General features: G+C 62.5%; 1 protein-coding gene across 33 annotated transcripts in view; it reads left to right on the forward strand.

The window, feature by feature from the left end:
- KIF1A (kinesin family member 1A) overlaps nucleotides 1-20,101 on the forward strand; it is a 42,412-nt gene extending 22,311 nt beyond the window's left edge. For 6 of the 33 annotated variants that reach the window (XM_042794415.1, XM_042794423.1, XM_042794407.1 and 3 more), the window contains 26 exons: nucleotides 41-178; nucleotides 1,136-1,405; nucleotides 4,942-5,060; nucleotides 5,159-5,244; nucleotides 5,549-5,687; nucleotides 5,858-6,026; nucleotides 6,378-6,468; nucleotides 6,847-6,965; nucleotides 7,152-7,207; nucleotides 7,889-7,997; nucleotides 8,119-8,185; nucleotides 8,277-8,361; nucleotides 8,720-8,825; nucleotides 10,759-10,785; nucleotides 12,236-12,259; nucleotides 13,692-13,806; nucleotides 14,045-14,178; nucleotides 14,326-14,387; nucleotides 14,504-14,649; nucleotides 14,938-15,150; nucleotides 15,310-15,387; nucleotides 15,673-15,797; nucleotides 15,937-16,080; nucleotides 16,198-16,390; nucleotides 16,464-16,585; nucleotides 17,164-20,101. In XM_042794415.1, the coding sequence (XP_042650349.1) occupies nucleotides 41-178; nucleotides 1,136-1,405; nucleotides 4,942-5,060; nucleotides 5,159-5,244; nucleotides 5,549-5,687; nucleotides 5,858-6,026; nucleotides 6,378-6,468; nucleotides 6,847-6,965; nucleotides 7,152-7,207; nucleotides 7,889-7,997; nucleotides 8,119-8,185; nucleotides 8,277-8,361; nucleotides 8,720-8,825; nucleotides 10,759-10,785; nucleotides 12,236-12,259; nucleotides 13,692-13,806; nucleotides 14,045-14,178; nucleotides 14,326-14,387; nucleotides 14,504-14,649; nucleotides 14,938-15,150; nucleotides 15,310-15,387; nucleotides 15,673-15,797; nucleotides 15,937-16,080; nucleotides 16,198-16,390; nucleotides 16,464-16,585; nucleotides 17,164-17,206 (2,980 nt within the window). In that variant the 3' untranslated portion in view covers nucleotides 17,207-20,101. The remainder of the gene's footprint in view (nucleotides 1-40; nucleotides 179-1,135; nucleotides 1,406-4,941; nucleotides 5,061-5,158; nucleotides 5,245-5,548; nucleotides 5,688-5,857; nucleotides 6,027-6,377; nucleotides 6,469-6,846; nucleotides 6,966-7,151; nucleotides 7,208-7,888; nucleotides 7,998-8,118; nucleotides 8,186-8,276; nucleotides 8,362-8,719; nucleotides 8,826-10,758; nucleotides 10,786-12,235; nucleotides 12,260-13,691; nucleotides 13,807-14,044; nucleotides 14,179-14,325; nucleotides 14,388-14,503; nucleotides 14,650-14,937; nucleotides 15,151-15,309; nucleotides 15,388-15,672; nucleotides 15,798-15,936; nucleotides 16,081-16,197; nucleotides 16,391-16,463; nucleotides 16,586-17,163) is intronic. The other 27 variants (XM_042794525.1, XM_042794554.1, XM_042794548.1 and 24 more) reach the window with 14 other exon arrangements.
- The last annotated feature ends 166 nt before the right edge of the window (nucleotides 20,102-20,267 follow it).

Below are 20,267 nucleotides of genomic sequence, written 5' to 3' on the forward strand. Positions count from 1 at the left end.
TTTCTCACCACTGCCCGCCACGTCCCCCCTCTGCCCGCAGGCAACGCCTGGACCTGATGCGTGAAATGTACGACCGTGCAGCAGAAGTGCCTTCTAGCGTCATCGAGGACTGCGACAACGTGGTGACCGGCGGAGATCCTTTCTATGACCGCTTCCCCTGGTTCAGGCTGGTGGGCAGGTGAGCGCTTTGGCTCCTTCTAAGCATGGCTGGGACCTGCAGGCAGCCCTGCGGGAGGAAGCGCTGCCTGCTCCGCTCTGCGCAGGGCGTTCGTCTCCCCGGGGCTGCCCCGCTGGCGCCGGTCAGAGCCCTTCTTGCCTGTAATGGCTCTCCTCCACGCTGGCTGCCGGGACCCCAAGGGTTCTGCGAGCCGCTGGCAGCGCTCCCGCTGCCCACCGCAGCACAGTGCTGGGAGGCACGGGCTGCTGGCTTGGCGCTGGCGGGAGGTGGGGGGGGGGGGGGGGGGGGGCTGCAGCAGGCCGAGCGCCCGTGCCGGCACGCCCTCCACCCCCCCCCAACCCGGCAGGCACGCGTCCATGTGCACGCGTCGGTGTCCGAGCGTCCGTCTGTACAGTACGTGTTGCGTGTCTCCGTGCGCTTCCTGCACGCCGGTTGGCAGGGCGCGGCGCTGGCGACAGGGACGGGCCGCCCCGGAGGAAGGGCTCTGCCCCGGTGGGCAGGGGGTTTGAGCTGCATGGCCCAACCAGCCACACCTGCCATGGAGGCGTCGCCCCCCCCCCCCCCACACCCCCAACACCCCGCACTATGCCACGGCACGTGGAGAGATTCCCTTTGGTGGCGGGGGTGGCAGCAAGCCTCGTGCTGCCCGCTCCGTCCCTGTGTTGCCTGCAAAACCAGCGAGGGGAATTCCCACCATTTGCAACAGTTCTTTGGGTCACTCTTCTCTGCCCTCTATAGCTGGTGGCTGTTGGTAGCTTCCTTTAGAGATGCACCGGATGGGCAGGTCTTTATTTCCCGACATACCTTGGTTTAAGCAGAAAAAAAACCCACCCAAAAACCTAACCGAGAGAAAAAAAAACAAACAACCCCCCCAGAAAAGCAAAATTCCTATTCTTGCTCTCTCTGTTTGAAACAGCTGGTGTTAACCTGTCTTCTATCTTGTTGTACTAACCTTAGTTCAGATATCTCTGGCTGCAACAGCTCTCCTCTTTTCAACACATGCATGAGCGAGCGCATGGCTGATCTCACCCCCTCCCCTACCTTCTCGAACCCCGACTCCGACATCACCGAGCCTGCTGACGAGCAGCACCAGGGGCAGGAGGAGGAGGAGGAGGAGGAGGAGGAGGAGGCGGAGGACCTGGAGGAAGACATCTTTCCGGAGTGCCCGCTGTGTGATGGCCGGGATCCGTTTTACGACCGCTCCCCCCTGTTCAGTTTAGTAGGAAGGTTGGTGAGGTTTTAGGAGAGCATGCCGGGAAGGAACTAGCTCTTTCGCATGAGGGAACTGCTTTCGGACACAACTCCCACCTCCGGGGCGTCCCAGAGGTGCAAGGGGAAGCCGGCCGGCTGGGATTGTGGCTGAGCCCAGGGCGCCCGGCGTGGCCGTGAGGTATCCACCGAGGCTGGGCTGTGGTGGGCACAGCGGCCGTAGGGATAGCAGGGGAAGGTGGACAGCAACGGCCCTGCCGGAGACCCTTTAGGTAAGTCCCCCCTTCGGGGCGGCCCTGGAGAAGGGGAGCTCTGCCCCATCTCTGGCACCGAAGGAGCCAGGGGAGCTGCGTGGGGGTCTCGGTCCTGGGCATTTCTGTCCCAGGGAGGGCCACCTCCCACCCGGCTTGGGGTGACCCCCTGTGGTGCCGCTGGCTGGGGACACGCAGGCACTTCAAAACCACGCGTGCCCCTGGCACTGGCTTGGCAGTCCCAGCTGCGTCGGCCAGCGCGAGCTCCCCCCAGTCGTGGAGGCTTGGATGTCCCCCAGAGGTTGGGGGGGGGGGGGACACGAGGCTGAGAGGAGCGAGGGCAGAGCTGGGCGCAGGAGGGAGAGGAGGGCTCTGCAACAAGTGGTGTTTTCTCTCGCTACCTGTGCTCAGTGCTTGTCTTGGGGCCAACCGTGCCGGCTTGGCGCAGGAGATGCTCGGGGAGGTTGCAGGGACCTAGGTGCAGGCTCCAACTCCCCCTTGGCTTCCACCGAGGACAGGAGCTTCGATTTCTCATGCCTGTTGGCCAGGATGCCTCTCTGGGCTCCATCAGTCTTGGTCTGGGGGAAACCCAGCAGCCACTGCAAAACCGGCTGTGCCGCCAAACCTGGTATCAATCCACCCATCCCCGAAACGGGATGCAGTGCTTCCAGCTCTGTTCCGGGTTTTTCCCAAGGGGATGTGTGCCCAGAGCTGGTCCTGGAGCCTCTGCCCCAGGCAGGAGCCAAAGGGGCTCATGTCGGTGAACCTCTCTCCGCCGAAGCTGCCCCGAGAGGTGGAGCTGGAGCTCTTCTTCCTCCGTGTGCTGGAGCCAGGCTTATCCCTGCCAAGCAGAGTGCAGGTAGCGAGATGGGAAAGTGGGGGAGCAGTGCAGGCAGAGAGGGCGGAGGTGGGGTAAGAGTCCTGCAGCCTCAGACCGAAAGAGCTGGGTTCTTCCCTTTTTTTTTTTTTTTTTTTCCTTATTTGAAGAAACAAAACAAACCAAACATCAAAAAAACCCCAAAATGCTCAGGGGCACCTCAAAAAAAAACAAAACGCCTGTGGCAGTGGCCCCGCTCTGTGCCAGGGGCACGCTCACTGGAGCTAGGTGCCTTCCGACTTCTTTTCAGTCTGCCCTGGGTTTGGCTCCCCGCGCAGCAGCTCCGCCAGCCACATTTCTTGCGAAGTGTGCTTGGATTGGTTTATGATTGGATCCTTGTCTTTGAATTTTTTTCCTTTTTTTTTTGTTAGGTTTTTTGATTTTTTTTTTTAGTTGGTTTGGTTGTTTTTTTTTTTTTTTTTAGTTTTTTGGGTTGTTTTTTTTTGTTTTTGTTTTTTTTTTTTTTAGCTGCTGGCTCTATCTCTCCAAAGCTTTAGCAAAAATTGGGGTTATTTCACTTTCGTCTTCCTTTGGAAAGGCTTTTCTTTGGTCTGAGCATGCCATCTTTGCACCTCACCAATCTTGTGGTTAGTGTCCCTGCCCTCCTTCCTCTAGTGACACACTTGTCCCCATCTTCCCCGCCCGCCCACCCCCTCCCTCTTCCTCTTTCCTCCCCTTCCACCCCCTTGGCTTCAACACCAGCTGCCCTGCAATTTCGGGCGGGCGGGCGCACCCAGATCCCCATGCTTTCAAGACCTCCCCATGGTCGCAGGGCTCTGCCGCGAGCACGTGGTTCCTCCGGAAAGCCCTGGCATGGTCCAGCCACTTGGCCCTGGTGGCCTTCAAGAAGAGATGGGGTGAGACAGAGACAGTGACAGTGACGGGGCATCACCTTTGCTTCTGTAACTTGAGTCCTTGGAGATGCCTTGGGTGGAAAAAGCCTCGAGCAGCACTTGAAGGTCAATAGGAGCCACCAGGGCAGGGGGAACCTCTGGACTTCGGGGCTTGGGCTGCAAGTGTGGGGCTGGGGCCTCCTGCAAGAGCCCCCTGGGCACTTTTGGGTGCCTTTTGGATGTTTGCAAAGATGCCTGTGAGTTTGAGACATCGTGAGCAGCACTGCCAGCCACCTGGAGATGCGACTCTCACGGGAGCCTCCCAAAGCAGAAGTGTCCTGGCTGGCCCCAGCACCGTCCTGTCCCACAACGCTCGAAGATGCGGCATGCCAATATGCTGGTGGGCTCCGCGGGGAGGGGTGCCGGGCACCCTGCATCCCCTCTTGCTGGGAGCAGTGCTGCCCTGCAGGCAAGGGTGGTTTGTACCGCTCGGCAGGGAGCTGGGTGCCAAAGGCTGCGGAGGTGACTCGTCACCGCTGAGAGCACAGCGCACCGGCATCGCCATCACCACAGGGCCGGGAGGAGCATCAAATGGCCACCCAGCCAGCAGCGAGGTTCAGGAAGGCAGCAAGAGGAGGCAAAACGCTTGAGAAATAGGGAGGTGTGGCCTGGTGAGAGCTGCCGGCAGACAGAGACGTGGTGTGGCCATCGGGCTGAACCCCGGCGCGGCGCCTTGCCGCAGTAATGTCGGGGACCTGGATGCCGCAGAGGACAGCGGGGAGGCTCAGACGTGTCTCACGGGGAGCGGGCAGCTCCTTTCTTGCCCAGGGGGAGAAGCCGGCTGTGCCGTCCCTGTGACGTGCTTGCAGGCGGCCCGGCAGCCCGAAGCCATGCGTGCGACGGGATGGGGCAGGGGGACACACACGCCGCCGGTGCTGCCAGCCACGCCGTGCAGCCTTCCCTCCCAACTGGGCAATTCCACCTGCGACACCGCAGGCAGAACCAGGGCCAGGACCACCCCGGCAGGTTCATCTCTGGAGGCTTCTGGCCTCCGGCTAGGACCTCCTCCTCTCCCCTCCTGTGCTCCTGCTGGCCTCTACCTCCCTTGTCACCCTCCCTTCCCCCCCCCCGCCTTGCCCTTGTCTCCCCCCACGGTGACTCCGCAGCTGCCCCCCAAGTCGTGTTGCACCACCTCCTGCCCTAGTCCTCCGGCTCTCCGCTGCAGAGAAGGCCCTCTTCTCTCCCAGCTTCACAGTGGCACCAGCGCAGCCCCCCCCTCCCCTCCCCGCCCGCCACGGAGGTGACAGCCGGAGAGGTACGCGAGCCCCATCTGCTTCGGGGTGCTGCCGCGGCACGCTGCCCGCCCGCTCCCCGCCCCTCTCGGCTGGCCCTGGCTGCCTTCTCTTTAGTTTTGCTTTGCAGCGCTGCGGTCGCGCCGTGAGCGGTTGACCTGGGATCCCGGCCGCCGCCGGCCGTGCCACCCGCGCCTGGCGACCCGCGGGTGGGAGCAGTGACCGCTCCCCCCCCCGTGTTGTGTGTGTTCTTCCCCACCACCTCTCCCCCCACCCCACCCCCCCCCCCCACCTCTGGCAGGGCCTTCGTCTACCTGAGCAACCTCCTCTACCCCGTGCCCCTGGTCCACCGCGTGGCCATCGTCAGTGAGAAGGGCGAGGTGAAGGGCTTCCTGCGCGTGGCCGTTCAGGCCATCTCAGGTAGGAGGGGGACGCTCCCCCACCCCCCCCCCCCACCCCAACGTGCCCCTGGCATGCCCTGTTCCCCCCGCACCAGCTCACCCCCATCCCTCCTCCAGCGGATGAGGAAGCCCCCGACTACGGCTCCGGCGTGCGGCAGTCGGGGACGGCCAAGATATCCTTTGACGACCAGCACTTTGAGAAGGTATGGTGGCAGCTGGCTTTTGGTGGGTGCCTGGGGACTGCAGACCCCTGCTTGCCGCAGCTATGCCCCCCCCCCCCCCCGGGACCACTGGGCTCCCAGAGGTGCGGGCAGCACACTGAAGGGACCGTGCTCCCAGTCCACCCACAGCAGCCCAGCCCTCCCCGGCACCCACGGATGCACCCTGCTCTTGCCCGTGTCCCGGGGAGGGCTGCCATGGGGTGGGAGGGGAAAGCTGCTTGGTGTGGTGGCAGCGATGGCCCGCCTCGGGGACCACCGGCATTCCTAATCCCTACTCCCGGTGCAGTTCCAGTCGGAGTCGTGCCCAGCTGTGGGGATGTCTCGCTCGGGGACCTCCCAGGAGGAGCTGCGCATTGTCGAAGGCCAGGGGCAGGTCAGCGATATGGGTCCCTCCGCTGACGAAGTCAACAACAACACCTGCGCAGGTGAGAGGGTGCTAACAAGCAGTTGGGGAGCAGCCCCCCCCCTGCCCTGGCACCCAGCCTCCTGCACCCACCCAAGCATCAAAAAAGCCCCCTGCCGCAGTGCGGGGCTGCTGGTGGACACCCAGGGGGATGACCCCCATGCCTCGCTAATGACCGTCCCCTCCCGGCAGTGACCCCAGAAGACCTCCTCCTGGACAGCCCGGAGAAGCCTACGCCAGATGGGCCACTGGAGACAGCTCTGGACCACCTGAAGCTGGGCAGCATCTTTACTTTCCGTGTGACGGTCCTGCAAGCCTCCAGCATCTCTGCAGAATATGCAGACATCTTCTGCCAGTTCAAGTGAGCCCCCCCCGCCCCGTGCTCCCCGGCCTCACATCTCCCACTGTGCTCTGGCCATTGCCGTGGGGCTGGCAGAGAACATTGGAGAGCCTCAGCCCCCCCCACCTCTGAGCCTTTCACAGATCGGGGGGCAAAGCCGATGGCTGTGGGATGAGCCCGTGCACTTTGGTTGCTGGCGAAAAGCAGGGAGAGGCTCCCGTTGGCTTCAGGGGGGGTCCTGTGCCAGCCCAGGGTGTGGGTGGCTGCCCTGGGGGGTGCGGGCTCTTCTCCCTGGCCCCTGCCCTCTCTCCCCTCCCTGCTCTGGCATGTCCCGCTCCCTCAGACCCTGAGCCAGCTTCCTTCCCTCCACAGCTTCATCCATCGCCATGACGAGGCCTTCTCGACAGAGCCCTTGAAGAACACGGGACGGGGCCCACCGCTGGGCTTCTATCACGTCCAAAACGTGCGTAGCCCTCCCCTGCCCAGACCCCTGTCACCCCCATGGCTGCCAGGGTCTCCGTGGGGCCATTGGCTGGATCTTCTCCCCGGGGAACCGGCTTCCTCCTGGCTTTCCCAGCCCGCCCCAGCCGCCCAGCTAAGCAAACCTTAGACAAGGTGGATGTGTGGGGGAAAGAGCAAAAGCCACTGCTCTCCACCCAAAAAGGCTGAGATTTCATGGCAGTGGTCTTGGTGGGGAGAACATCCCCAGGCCACGTGGAAGGGAGTGGGTGAGGGGGGCAGGGGATCGCACAGGCTTGCACCCTCCCGCTTCCCCAGTGCTGTTGCTGGCTGCATCCCTTTCCCAGCTAAACTGCAGCATCAACAGCTCTTTCTCTTCCAGATCGCTGTGGAGGTGACCAAATCCTTCATTGAATACATCAAGAGCCAGCCGATTGTATTTGAAGTCTTTGGACACTACCAGCAGCACCCCTTCCCACCCCTTTGCAAGGATGTTCTGAGGTGGGTGCATGCTGGGCCACCCCCGGCCCCTGGGTGCCACGGGGGCACCCAGTGCAGCTGGCTTCCTGGGGACCCAGAGAAAGGGAGGGGGCAGGTGACGGGAGGGCTGGGCCTCAGGGTGTAGGTAGGGTTGACCAGGTTTGAGCGTCCCTGTGGGTGCTTTAACCGAGCTGGTTCTCTCTGCAGCCCGCTGAGGCCGTCACGGCGCCACTTCCCCCGTGTGATGCCGCTCTCCAAACCAGGTAGTGGATCTGGCTTCCTGCTTCTCTGCCCCGCCGTGGTCCCTGTTCTGGGTGCAGGGTCCCCTTCCCCAGGGGGACCAGTTAGGACCCCAGGGGCACCACAAAATGTGTAGCGGGCCAGAGCACCCAAAAGCCCTTGGCACCCATTCCCACAGCACCTGGTTGACGCAAAGCCCCCTTCTCACCTCCTGCGGAGTGGCAGGGAGGAGCCTACCCACCCGTGGTGGCTCAGGTGGCCACCCGGCCCCACCATCCCACGGGCGCTGCGGGGTCCCTGCTGTGCTCTGGCCGCAAAGACCTGAGTTGCTGGGTTTTGGCTGAGTGCCGTGGTTTGCTGTGTAACCCCCACACCAGCACCGGGGGAGCCTCTCTCCAGCTGCCCCTGAGCGGCCCCCGGAGCGGTGCTGCATGGTCTGGGACGTGCCCTTGCCAGGGCTGCAGGCTCAGGGCGCGCATCTCGGGGGTGGGTGAGGTTGGCCACATCCTGAGGCTCTTGCTGCTCTGCACTGGGCATGGGAGAAGGCACGCCAGCTCCCCGGGACGGGGCTGTCCCGCTCCTGCCTTGCTGCCACTTCCATGTCTCCCTGCCTGCTCTGCTCTTACCCTGCCTGCCGTCATGTTCCTCACTCCAAACATCAGTGGCAAGCACACCCTTTAAGCTGTCTTTCCGACTCGCTGCAGTGCCTGCGACGAAGCTGAGCACCATGACTCGGCCCAGCGCCGGCCCGTGCCAGTGCAAGTACGACCTGATGGTCTTCTTCGAGATCTGTGAGCTGGAGGCCAATGGCGAGTAAGTCCTGCTGGCGAGGGGAGCAGGAAGGAGGGGGAGGCAGCGTGGTGATTTGTCTAGTGCTCAGCACCTCTGGACAGGCTGTCGGGGCTCTGTGTCACACCGCGATCCTCTCTTCCAGCTACATCCCTGCCGTTGTGGACCACCGTGGAGGCATGCCATGCCACGGGACCTTTCTGCTCCACCAGGTACTCCCTCCCCGAGATGCCATTGCAGCTCTGGCTCCTGCTGGGAGCTGTGTTAACCACTGACCCTCCTCTCTGGCCTTGTGGGTCTCAGGGCATCCAGAGGAGAATCACTGTCACCTTGGTGCACGAAACGGGCAGCCTCATCCGCTGGAAGGAAGTGCGGGAGCTGGTTGTGGGTAAGCTGAGCCAGGTTGGGTGGGCTGTGAGCAATCCCCGGCTCGCTGAGCTCCCGAGCATCCTCTCAGGATGTTTCTTGCCCATGTTCCCATGTGGGGCTTTATGCCTCATCTCCCCTCCCACCCTGCGACAGCAAAGTGGTGGCTGCCCAACAGGCGACACTGGGATGCCCCGTGGGCAGGATGCCTTGGTCCCGGCCGCTGCGTGCAGGAGCTGGACCAGGACCTCCAGAGCCGAGTGCCAAGGCGGCTACTGCCTGTGATGGGGGGCTGCTGGTGGGCTGTCCCTGCCCTTCATGGGGACCCCCACAGGGCCACTGCCTGTTGCCTGAGCAGTGTGCCTGTGCTGCACTTGCAGGTCGGATCCGAAACACACCAGAAGCGGACGAGTCGCTCATTGACCCCAACATCCTGTCCCTGAACATCCTCTCCTCCGGGTACATCCACCCCTCCCAGGATGACCGGTGCGTGCCACTTCTTCTCTTGCTCTTCCCTCGCTGTGGTGAGGGCTGGGAAGGGGGGCGTGGGGTGACCCTCTCTCCCCTGGAGGGGTTCTCAGACCCTCCACAGGGTCCTGCTGACCCGTTGCTATCTCAGGGGGGATTTTCTGGAGCCGCAGAGGTTCTTAGGGTTCAGGGCCACCAGCCCCCTTCCTCTTCCTCCTCCCTGAGGCCTCTCTGCGCTGGGCTTTGGCACTACAGGGAATTTGGGTGGGGGTTCTGCTCTCCAGTGGTGACTGTGACCGCCTGGCACAGAGTCAGTGCTGGTGCTGGGAGGATGTACTGACCCTGTGGCTGGAGGGGACCTGCCGTGAAGGGCTGTTTGTCCCATGTCCCAGCAAACTGGCTGGAAAGGCCACTTGATTCCCATGGCCGGTCCCTGTCTGTGCAGGGGTGACGCAGGAAAGCCGTCTCCCGTAACTGCCAGGTGACTTTGGGGATGCCTGCCCCTTCACGCCTGTCCCGGGAGGCTGTGTCCTGCCCTGGGTTTGGCAGGGGTGTGGGACCAGCAGGGCCAGAGGTTTTTTATCTCTGACATCTCCCTGGATGGGTCCTGAGGTGGTATCGGCATCGAGCGGTGGGTGTGGAGGGCAGAGCTCTCCTCTGCACCAGGGCTGCTGAAGAAACTCGGGACAGGACTGGAAGGGAGTCCCAGGCCAGAATGCGTGTGTGTGGGCAGCCGTGACAAGATGGGGACAGTTGTTGGCAGCGATGGGAGCAGTGACACCGGTTCTGGGCTGTGCGCGTGGCAGTTGCTGGTGTAGGAGCATCCTGACGGGGAGTAGGGACCACTTTTCCTCTTGTTTTCTTTGGGGTCACCACTGTCCCAAGACAGGGTGCTTTTGGCAGGGATGACAGAAGTCTGGATGGGAGGTGCCAGCCTGCAGCACGCCCGGGGCAGCTCCTGGGCACAGTGGAGTGAAAGGCACGCAGTCCCCCGGGTGGAGCTGAATCATGGGGTTGGGTATGCGTGCGAGTGTTGGACCGGGAGACTTTGGCACAGCCATGGAGACAACAAAGCAAGGCCGGACAGGCGAGGAGTGCTCGGCCTGGCAGAGCTGAGGTGGTTTTTGCTGGGAGCTGGGTGGCTGTGGCATCCGTGGGCTCCTGGGGCTGCGCTGTGTTATGTCAATTTGTGATCTGGCTGATTGGTCCCAGGTGCAGCCAGATCGGATCTTCAGCATCTCTAGTGTAGCCTGGCAGGAGGGATGTGCCTCCTGCTCCTGCCTTACCCCTGCAGGTCCTGCAGGGCAAGAGGAAACAGCTCGGGCTAGGGGGATGCTCGGGGTCTGGAGAGAAGCGGGGAGATGAGGCGCTTGGGTTTTGCAAGAGCCTGCCTCACCTGCACGCTCAGAGGGCCTGTGCCTCAGGGCCAGCCCTGAACGGGGGCTGAGGGCCAGCGTGTACACCGTATCTGTCCTGTATCCATCCCGTCGAGCATGCCCAGGGCTGGGCAGAGGGAGGAGGGGGCGGCCGGCTTCCGGCAGGATGCCAAGGGGCGCTTGCCGCAACCCCCTCCCCGCTTCCATCCTGCATGCTTCGGCTCCTGCAGCCTGCAAGGACGGGCAGAGGGAGGGCAGTGGGCAGAGCCAGGGCCCACTGCACCCTCCTCCCCAGCTGCTTGCACTCCCTGCTTTGCTGCCTTATGCCTTGCAGCCTCCATCACCCAGAGCAGCCCTGGCTCCCCCTCCGCCAGCCTCCCCGGTCCCCCGGAGCCACCCAGGAGGACACCAGGGGAGCGGTGCAGCTCCCTCCCTGACACCCATCCATCCCTGCATTGAGCGCACAGGGAGGAGGTGTGGGGGGCAGTGCCCAGGGTCCCCCCCCCTTGCTTCTCTCCACTGCTGCCACCCATCCAAGCCCACACTAACCATGTGATTGTTTTGTGTTTTCGCAGGCAGTTTCTTGATTCGGATATGCCTAGGTATTATTTGTTTCCATTGGTTTTTTTTCCACCCCCTTCTTCCTCTCTCTTCTTTCTTTCTCCCCCCTCGCCTCGGTGCGCTCACTCCCTCCCTCCGGAGGCAGCACTTGGACATCCAGCCCCCATCCCTCCACACGCCCCATCCCTGCTCCCTCCTGCCCTGGCACCTCTCGCTCACTCGGCCCCTTTTGCTGTTTGTTTGGGCCGCGCTCTCGCTGGCTGCTGCTCCCCTCGCACGCCCACGTCCCCATCGCCTGATTTGGGTTTTCTTCTTGCTTTTTGACTTCGCTGCTCTCCCATCTCTGGCATTTGGCACCAAGCGTTGCCACCCCCTTTTTGCCTCCTGCCCCAGCCCAATGCTCAGCCCCTGGAGCCGCTTAGGTTAGCTGCAGGGCTGGTGGAGACCACGGCGGGGACTTCAGGGTGCTTCCAGCCCTCACCCAGGCACCTGGTGATGATGGCATGGTAGTCTCGTGGGTGTAGGTGTGGCATACAGGCTGTGTGTGTCTGCACGCAGGCGTGACGGTGGATGTGCACACCCATACGTGGCACAGACTGTTATACCCCCGTGTAGTGGGGAGAGTGGCTGTTTGGGGGCAGGGGGGTGTTCAGCAGGGACTGCTGGGTGAGCCTGGAGTGCTGCCTGTGGCCGAGAGCCACCCAGTCCGGATGCTGTCACCAGCCTCTGGGCAGGAGCCACCATGCTCCGTGGCAGAAGAAGAGGGAGATGCATCTGGCAGACAGGGGATGGTGTTTCCTGAGTCTCCTGGTGGGCTCTGCAGCTTTGTGCCCAGGAGGTCGTCCTCCCTACAACTGGTCCTGCTCAGAGACGCCCAAGGGCAGAGCTGTCCCTCCAGCAGCACCCTGTCCTGCCCTGGGGTGCAGGTGGATGGATCCAGCAGGGATCCAGCCCTCTGCTGCAGGAGACACGGGCTTGCACTGGCATTGCCTGTGGGCTCTCGGCACAGTGATGCTCTCTCTCTGTGGACCTGGGGAAGGGCCAAGAAATGATTTCCTGCTGCGTGGGGTGGCGATGGGACAGCTGGTCCCCACTCCTGACGAGCACCTTCTCGGAGGAGCTACACTGGGCGGGAGCCCCTTGCCCTGGGATGGCAGTGAGGGCAGAGTTAAGGGGATGGGGAGCACACACCTGCTCGCTTCCCAGCTGCTGGACTGTGAGAAAGGTGGGAGGCAGTGGGGTTTCACCCAAGCAAGAGGGTTTTCGCTCTGTCTGCCCTTGCCGAGGTCCTTTTGGGCTACGATTCAGGGTCCAGCTAGGCGAGTTCCTTCAGCCAGTGGTGCCAATATGGGGCGAGTCCCCTCTAGAGGGGCCCCCCTTCCTCGTGGCCCCGCTCCTGCGCCAGCCCCGTATGAACAATGCTTTCTGACCTTTCGTTTTTCTATGTGTGTACGTGTGTGTGTTCGTCCTTGGGTCGCCTTTCACTTATAGCATTTCGTTTGGAAATGACACTAGGTATTTCACGTGCACCCGCTCGGTCTGGTCCCTCCTGCTTTTCTCTCTTTCTCCTTTGCCTCCTCCCTTTGCTTTTTGCTCTTCCTCCCCTCCCCTGAGGCTCCTCTTCTCCTCCTCCTCCCTGGGGAGCACGCTATTCTCAAGTGACCTGTGTCTGCAAAGTGATCCTTCGCCCTGGCTCTGTCTCATGTGGGGTTTTTTTAATGTATTTTATACACCTTCTGGAAGCGTCGCTCTCCCTCTTCTTCCAATGCGGGGGCAATCGCAGCTGAGAGCTCCTCCCCACTCCTTCTGACTGCCCCGGCTCTCTTTAGAAGAGCTCCTCAGCCACCTGGGTGCTGCTTTGGGGACATGCTGAAGTGTCCTCGTCGAGACATCGCTGAGCCACGGCTTCCTGAGGATGCTCAGGCGGGATCTGGGGCTGCGGCAGCTCTGGGTGGCTTTGGGGAGTGACTGTCCCATGGCCCCAAGGCTGGCCCAGCAGGGAGCCCAGGAGCGGGGTGGGGGCTGAAACGGGGATCCCCCGTGCTCTCGAACCGGAGCTGCCTCCCGCTTTCCCCACCTTTGATTGCTTGACCCGAGGAGGGTGGTTGCCACTCTTGCTCTGGGTGGCTGCGCCATCCTTACAGGACCCCACAGGCACTGTGTGGGTGGGGCCGGGTGTCCGCCGCTCCTGCTCCCAGCCTGGGAGCCACGGAAAACGCAGCGAGGGGAGTGAGGCAGCCTGGTAGGAGTGGGCCTGGTGATGTGGGCAGAGCAAGAGCCGGGGGAGACGCTCGGCTCGACAGGAGCCAGCCACCCAGACGTGGTCCCCGGGTCCTGCTGGGGCTCAGGGCTGGCAAACAGGGGCAGCCCTGGGGAAGGGGACCTGGCTGGCAGGGGGCTGCTCTGCCAGGGGCAGGCTGGCAGCACCTCCCCCCCCGTGCTGAGCATCCTCCCTCCTTTCCCTTCTGGCCATCATCACCCAAAAGGTGACAGACACTCCTGGTGGGGGCTGGGAGGTGCTGTGTGCCCCAGGCTAGGTGGTGGGGACCTGGCCTGGGTGCGCTGGGGGTTGCAGCCCCCCACTCTGAGCACAGGGGGTGGGGCATGCACCCTCCTTTGCCCCCCTTTGCCTTCCCAGCCTGCCCTGCCTTGCCTGCACCCCAGCTGAGCTCCCACTCCTCCCACAGTCCCTCCTCCCCAAAACCCGCCGTCCGTTGGCCATTTCAAGGGTGCCGCGTCCCCCCTCCTGCCATGCCTTGTCCCCCTTTGCGTTGAGCCTGCGTCCTCTGGAGTGGCTGTCCCCATCTGTTCCCGCCGCGTGTGCATGTCTGTGTGTCCTTGCAGGCCTGCCACAGCACTTGGGAGGGGGGGACAATGGCATCTCCTTGCTCACTCACCTGGGGTTCTGGGAGGGTTGTTTTACCGGCTCTGCTATTTTTTTCGGCAGGACTTTCTACCAGTTTGAGACAGCGTGGGATAGCTCCATGCACAACTCACTGCTGCTCAACCGTGTGACCCCATACCGGGAGAAAATCTACATCACCCTTTCTGCCTACATCGAGGCAAGGACCTTAGTTTGGGCCATTATAACGGCGACGAAGTCTGGTATTTCCCCCCCACCGTTGGGGTGCATCCAGCACGAACCCCTCCTTAGCTGGCACCAATGCTAATGGGGTGCAGGATCCAACCTGGTGCTTGGCGGCCCTGTGGGACACCGGGAGTGGAAACCACTGGGTACCAGGGGTGGGAGATACCTACTGACCACAGCCCCTCTGACGCCCCGCCTCTGCCCTGTTGCAGATGGAGAACTGCACTCAGCCCGCCGTCATCACCAAAGACTTCTGCATGGTTTTCTACTCCCGGGATGCCAAGCTCCCTGCCTCCCGCTCCATCCGCAACCTTTTCGGCAGCGGCAGTCTGCGGGCCTCCGAGAGGTACTGGGAGGCTCCTGCCTTTCTGGAGGAGGAGAGCCATCACTCAGGGACTAGAGCCCTCCTGGGGCATCCCAGCAGCCTGGGTGAAATAACTGGGGCGTGGGAATGGGGCAGAGCCGGTAATGCCTTGTCTTCCTTTGCACGCAGCAACCGTGTGACAGGAGTCTACGAGCTCAGCCTCTGCCGTGTGGCCGATGCTGGCAGCCCAGGTGGGTGCCACGCGTCTGCCTTTGTGCTCACCACGAGGCCGGGAGGCGTGGCACGGAGGTTGGGGTTGGGGCCCTGCGTCTGTCCCCCCCCCCCAGCTGTGCGTCTGTCCCCACAGGCATGCAGAGACGGCGCCGGCGTGTGCTGGACACCTCTGTAGCCTACGTGCGGGGAGAGGAGAACCTGGCTGGCTGGCGGCCCCGCAGTGACAGCCTCATCCTTGACCATCAGTGGGAGCTGGAGAAACTCAGTCTCCTGCAAGAAGTAAGGGTCTGGGCTAGAAACAGGCTGAGACCATGCAATTTGCAGCTGAGCCCCTCACCCTGCCAGTGCTGGTGGGATTCCCCACCCCAGGTGTCTCAGCCCTTCTGGTTGTGAGAGGAGGCAGGAGTGGGGCTGTGGTGCTGGTGCTCTCCTGTGCATCACTGCTAGCCAGGTCCCAGCAGACCCGAAGCTAATGAACAGATGGGATTAACGGGTCCTGGGAAGTGAGGTCCCTGAAAAGATGCCAGGGGCAAGGAGCTACCCCTGAGCCTGGCTGCCTGTGCCCAGGTGGAGAAGACAAGGCACTACCTGCTCCTGCGCGAGAAGCTGGAGATGACCCAGCGCCTGGGCCTGGAGACCCTGTCCCCCTGCTCCAGCGAGGACTCCGAGTCCCGAAGCACCTCCTGCGTCTCCTCCCCGCTCTCTGTTGACGGGGCCCCTGAGAGCCACACCTCTCCCCCTGAGACCCCCAGCGAGAGGCAGAAGGAGCTGGCCGTGAAGGTACCGTCCTGCAGCATCCCCCAGCTCGTGGGAATGAAGCCAGGAAGGGGCTCCCATGGTGCGACAGGGGGTTGCAGCAGGAGAAAGCCCGAGAGGAGTGGGAGGAGGAGGGTGGAGGAAGCTGCCTCCTGCCCCACTGTCCTCCTCCTCTCTCCGCAGTGCTTGCGCCTGCTCACACATACCTTCAACAGGGAGTACAGCCACAGCCACGTCTGCATTAGCGCCAGTGAGAGCAAGGTACCGCTGCTGCCCCGGGCTCTGCTGGGCTGGGAGGGACGCATGGCTCGGGGGGGACTGGCTGGGCGAGGGCCAGGTGTGCACCGTGGCGCGAGTGGCCCCTTCTCCGGGGTCTCTGCTCCCTCCGCTTGCCCTGGTGTTCCTGGAGCTGCCGGCTGTCAGGACGGTGCCAGGAGAGGACCCTTCCGGCCAGACTTGCCTCCCCCAGTATGAGCAGATGCCTGGTCCTCTGCCTGTGCCTGGCTTCAGGCAAAAACTTGAGTCCACAGCTCCACTCCTCCACAGCTGTCTGAAATGTCCGTGACCCTGATGAGAGACCCCTCCATGCCAGCTCTTGGGGTCACCACTCTCACCCCCTCCTCGACCTGCCCATCGCTGGTGGAAGGACGCTACAATGCCGTGGAGGTCAGGTAAGAGGTGGCCAGGAGGTTCGGGTGACAGCCCAGCAGCCTCCAAGCAGGATAGCTGTACCACTGGGATGTAGTCCTGATCCATGGGTGTTCCCCAGCCATCACTCTTCCTACACCTCAGTCTCTCCACCCTTCCCAGACCCCCCCAGGTCTCCTCCAGGGCAGAGAGCCCCGAACTGGAGCCTGTGGTAGGAGAGCAGAAGAAGTCCCCGGCCCGCCGGCCTGAGGAGGAGAAGGAGCCCCAGCGTTTGCTGGTGCCTGACATCCAGGAGATCCGGGTCAGGTAGGAATGGCTGGGGCAGGCATCGAGGGGAGTGCCATGGGGATGGGGGGGACCATGCCCTACCATTGTCACCTTCTAGTGGTCTGTGTCCCACCCTGACCTCAGTCCCTTCTGCAGCCCCATCGTCTCCAAAAAGGGCTACCTGCACTTCCTGGAGCCCCACACCAACGGGTGGGTGAAACGCTTCGTGGTGGTCCGGCGCCCATACGTCTACATCTACAACTCAGACAAGGACGCGGTTGAGAGGGCCATACTCAACCTCTCCAAGGCCCAGGTGGAGTACAGTGAGGACCAGCAGGCCATGCTCAAGGTAGGGCAGTGGGAGCCAGTCCCGTTCCGTGCACCCCCCTTGGGCAAGGGACTCAGTCCTGACTCTCCCCCAGCAGACCCCGAACACATTTGCGGTGTGCACAGAGCACCGGGGAATCCTGCTGCAGGCAAGCAGCGACAAGGACATGCACGACTGGCTCTACGCCTTCAACCCTCTCCTGGCTGGGTCCATAAGGTACCAGGGGCAGCTGGGGGAAGGGGGTGCAGGGAAGCTGTCAGTGGGGGGGGGCTCTGCAGGCAGCCGAGAGCGCTCACTGCCCTGCTCCCAGTGCTCTCCCTGCTGTAGTCCCCCCAGCCAGGCATGGGGAGCACCTCTTGCACAGAGCTGTGCCTGGACGGGCTCTCAGCTGGCAAAACGTGGACCATATGAATCCTGATTTCAGCTCCTCCCCACTTAAAAGCCTCAATCTAGGGCCAGATCCTGGCTGGTACAGAGGTGGTGGTGTGCTGAGTTCAGAGCAACATCCATCCCTGCTGGCAGGGACAGTGGCCCTTCACTGTTCTTGAGAGCATCCCGTAAAGTTCTCGAGACCATCTCGCAAAGTTCTTGAGGCCACCTCAAGCGGCAGGACTAGGGGAATAGAAGTAAATGCACAGAAATTTGAACGCTCTGGCTAGAGACGTTAATCCTGTGTCCCTCCAGCTCTGGCTGGATTCAAGCATCAGCCTGGAGCTAGGACACTGAACACCAGGCACCACACCTCTCCCTGTCCACAACTCTTTACACCTTTTGTCCCTTGTTTTCCAAATCAGATCCAAGCTGTCCAGAAGGAGAACAGCCCAGATGAGAATCTAACCTGTAAAACACCCTCCGCCTCATCCATCCGCCAACAGGATCAAGGTAGCTGATTCTGTCTCAAGATTCCCATGTTAACATCTGATCTCACACCATCTGCTGCCCCAGCTGTCTGCTCCATGGAAGGATCTGTCTCAATTCACACCTTCACGGGGGAAACTCACTTCTGTTCGTAGCTGCAAAAGCCTGGACCCGCCTGGGCAGGGTTTCTTGTGCGTGTGCCATCTTCTGCCCATCCCCCAATGGGTGACCTTCATGTCACGCCATCTGTAAAGATCCAGAAAGGTCCCTGTCGGAGGGGAGGGTGTGAGGAGGGCGATTTTGGCTAAAAGCTGGTCTTTGATCTACAGAGGTGGGAGTGCGGTAGAGCTCGGAGGTGTGAGAGCAGGAGGAATTGCCTCCACGCAAAGGGAAAGTGGTAGTTTAGGTATGGGGATTTCCTAGTTTATTGATGTTTCTGCAAAAGATGGTAGGGTAAGATCAGGTGTCGGTAGTTTAAGATGATATTTATAAAGTATTTATTTCTATTTACGTCACAAAAATCCCATAAATTGGGTCCTGGCCCTAGGACAGTGCCTCCCCCGGGCAGGGGAGAGCCTTGGCAGTGGGCTCAGGTCCTGGAGATGCCTTCCCTGGGAGATCCCTGGCATGTGCCCAGCAGCAGCGGAGCTCTCACCCTCCCTCCCTGCCCTTCCCCAACCTTCTGCTTTGTCCCCCCTGCAGCTTAAACTACTTCTCCCCTGAGCGGTGGCTGGACAGCCTACCATGTCTTCCCAAAGGAGGCAATTCCTACCTGCCCCATCTACCTCTGGGAGAGGGGAGCCCACTGTCTTGGCTGATTGGGGCACCACATCCATGCAGATGGGTCACCTCGCTTCGGAGCTTGGTCCTGCTGGAGGGAAAAGGAGGGCTCTGGGGATGGCTCTGCCTGTCACCTCGTGCAGGGCTGTCCTTCCCAACCAAAAGCACACAGACCACCTCCACTACCCCAGCCTGGGAGCCCCAGGGAGGGCCTTGTCCAAAGGGATTCCCCCCCCCATCTTAGGACAGGATGCCAAGGCTCCCATCCCTGCAAGGGAATGTGGAGGTTCAGGTGGCTGCTTCCAAAGCCACATGGGAAAGTTCCCCAGGAGCTGAGGCTAGGAACAACCCTCCCAATCTATAGGATCCTCGTTTCCCTTTCCCAAAAGGGCTGTCACATCCCTTCTCCTCCTGGCGGGACGACAGGCTTGAAGCAGGTCGGAGGGGCAGGGGAGAGGCTGGCATGGGTGTGTTGAGGTGGAGATGGGGCTTCTTTTTACTGTTGTACCTGGTGTTTTCTCAGTCCTCTTCCCTTGCTGCAGAAGCGAGCACCCACCTCTTTCCCACCCTGCCTCCATCAGCACGTGAATTCAGGGGGCTTCCCGCAGCAGAGGTGGTTTCACCAAAAAGACCTTCTCCTCCAGCCATCACTGCTTCCCACCTCCCCCAGCAGCAGCTCTCCCTCTCCTCCTCCTCCAGTCTCTCACCCATGGGGGGATGCTTTTGTTTGGGGCTTCCCAAGCGGCTGGCGGCATCCGGCACAGCTCCGGGCAGGAGGGTGAGCATCTTCCTCCATGCATCTCCCGGGCACTCCCCCAGCTTCGCTGTCACGCCTTTGCAGCTGACCTTCCTCGCACAGCACGGCTGCGCCTTGGCTCTGCCGCGCCTCCTCACGCTGTCTGTGGTGTGTGTGTGTGGGTGTGTATGTTGGATGTGGTGCCGTCTTCTCCTCGTTACACTCGTGTTGTGGGGGGCATGGATGGATAGGGACGTGGCAGGCGGGCAGAGGCTTGCAGGGACCCCCTTGCTGCACGTCAGGTGCCATTCAGCTCAGATTTCAGGTCACGGGAAAGGTTTTGGAATCATTTCTGAGCCCCTGCCAGTTCCGCCCGGCCTTGCCACAGCTCCTTGGTCATCTCACCCCATCGCTCCAGCCCTAAGCTGCGGTGGGGCTGCTCCTCCCAGCCCTGCTCCCCAGGCAGGTGGCAGCTTGCCCGCCCAGGGCAAGCTCCCCATCAAACTGGGTTATTTTCCCCTCTGTGAGCCATTTTAGAGACCCCGAGGCCAACTTGTGCCCTTTATGGAGGGAGAGGCGAGATGTGACATCCCGGCTCCTGTGCCCTGGGCACGTAGTTGGTACTATCCCACATTTCAGTGGAAGAGGCTAGGGGTGGAAACACTGGGTGCCCCAGGGGAGAGGGGTTGCTCTTCCAGGGCAGCTTCTGGCAGAGACGGGGCCCGTGTCTGCCAGGGACCAGACACGGGCTCACCAGCCACGGCCGGGCGGCGATGCCCGTGCCGGTGGCGAGGGGTGGCCGCGGGTCGGGCATCCTCCAGCCGGAGCCGCAGCGTGCCTGAGGCCAGCAAACCTGCAGAGCAGATGGCTCGGCTGGGGACCGCCGCCCTGGGGACCGGGGGGGGGCGGGAGACATGGCTGCTCGCTGGACGCCTGCAGCATCCCTGTGGGGCATCCCCGGCCGCCCTTTCCATCTCACCGACTCCGCTCCCGGCAGCACCGCACGCCCCCCTGGCCCCTGTCCACCGGTACTCTCTGCCACCACAGCCCCCCGCCCCGGGATGAGGAACGCAAACCCAAGATTTAGTCATGGCCGTGAGCTCCATCAGAAGGGACATGTCATGGGGGAGCAGTGGCGCGGAGGACAGGCGAGCACCAGCGGGCAGCCCGGGGGGGGGGGGGGGGGCCCTGCGGAGGAGGGTGGCCGCCCCTTCACGCCCTCTGGTTCCGCCCGGCGATGGCGGCACCCGCGGGCCCTTCCTGCCCCTGTGCCTGGGGGCTGGCGCCTCGGGTCCCGGCTGTCCAACGCGCACGCGAGGCTTGTTTGGTTCCGAAATAAATGTGGTATTTAACGCAAACAGCCCCGCGCCACCGAGCTGTCCTTCCCGGGGCGGGGCGGGGCGGGGCGGGGCGGGGCGGGGCGGGGCGGGGCGGGGCGGGGCGGGGCGGGGCGGGGCGGCGGGCGGGGGGGATCCGCGCGCGCCGGGCCGCGCCGGGGACTGGCAGCCGCCTGCCGCCGCCAGG

Source organism: Tyto alba, unplaced genomic scaffold (assembly GCF_018691265.1).
Source record: "Tyto alba isolate M040663 unplaced genomic scaffold, T.alba_DEE_v4.0 Super-Scaffold_10, whole genome shotgun sequence".
Lineage (NCBI taxonomy): Eukaryota > Metazoa > Chordata > Aves > Strigiformes > Tytonidae > Tyto > Tyto alba.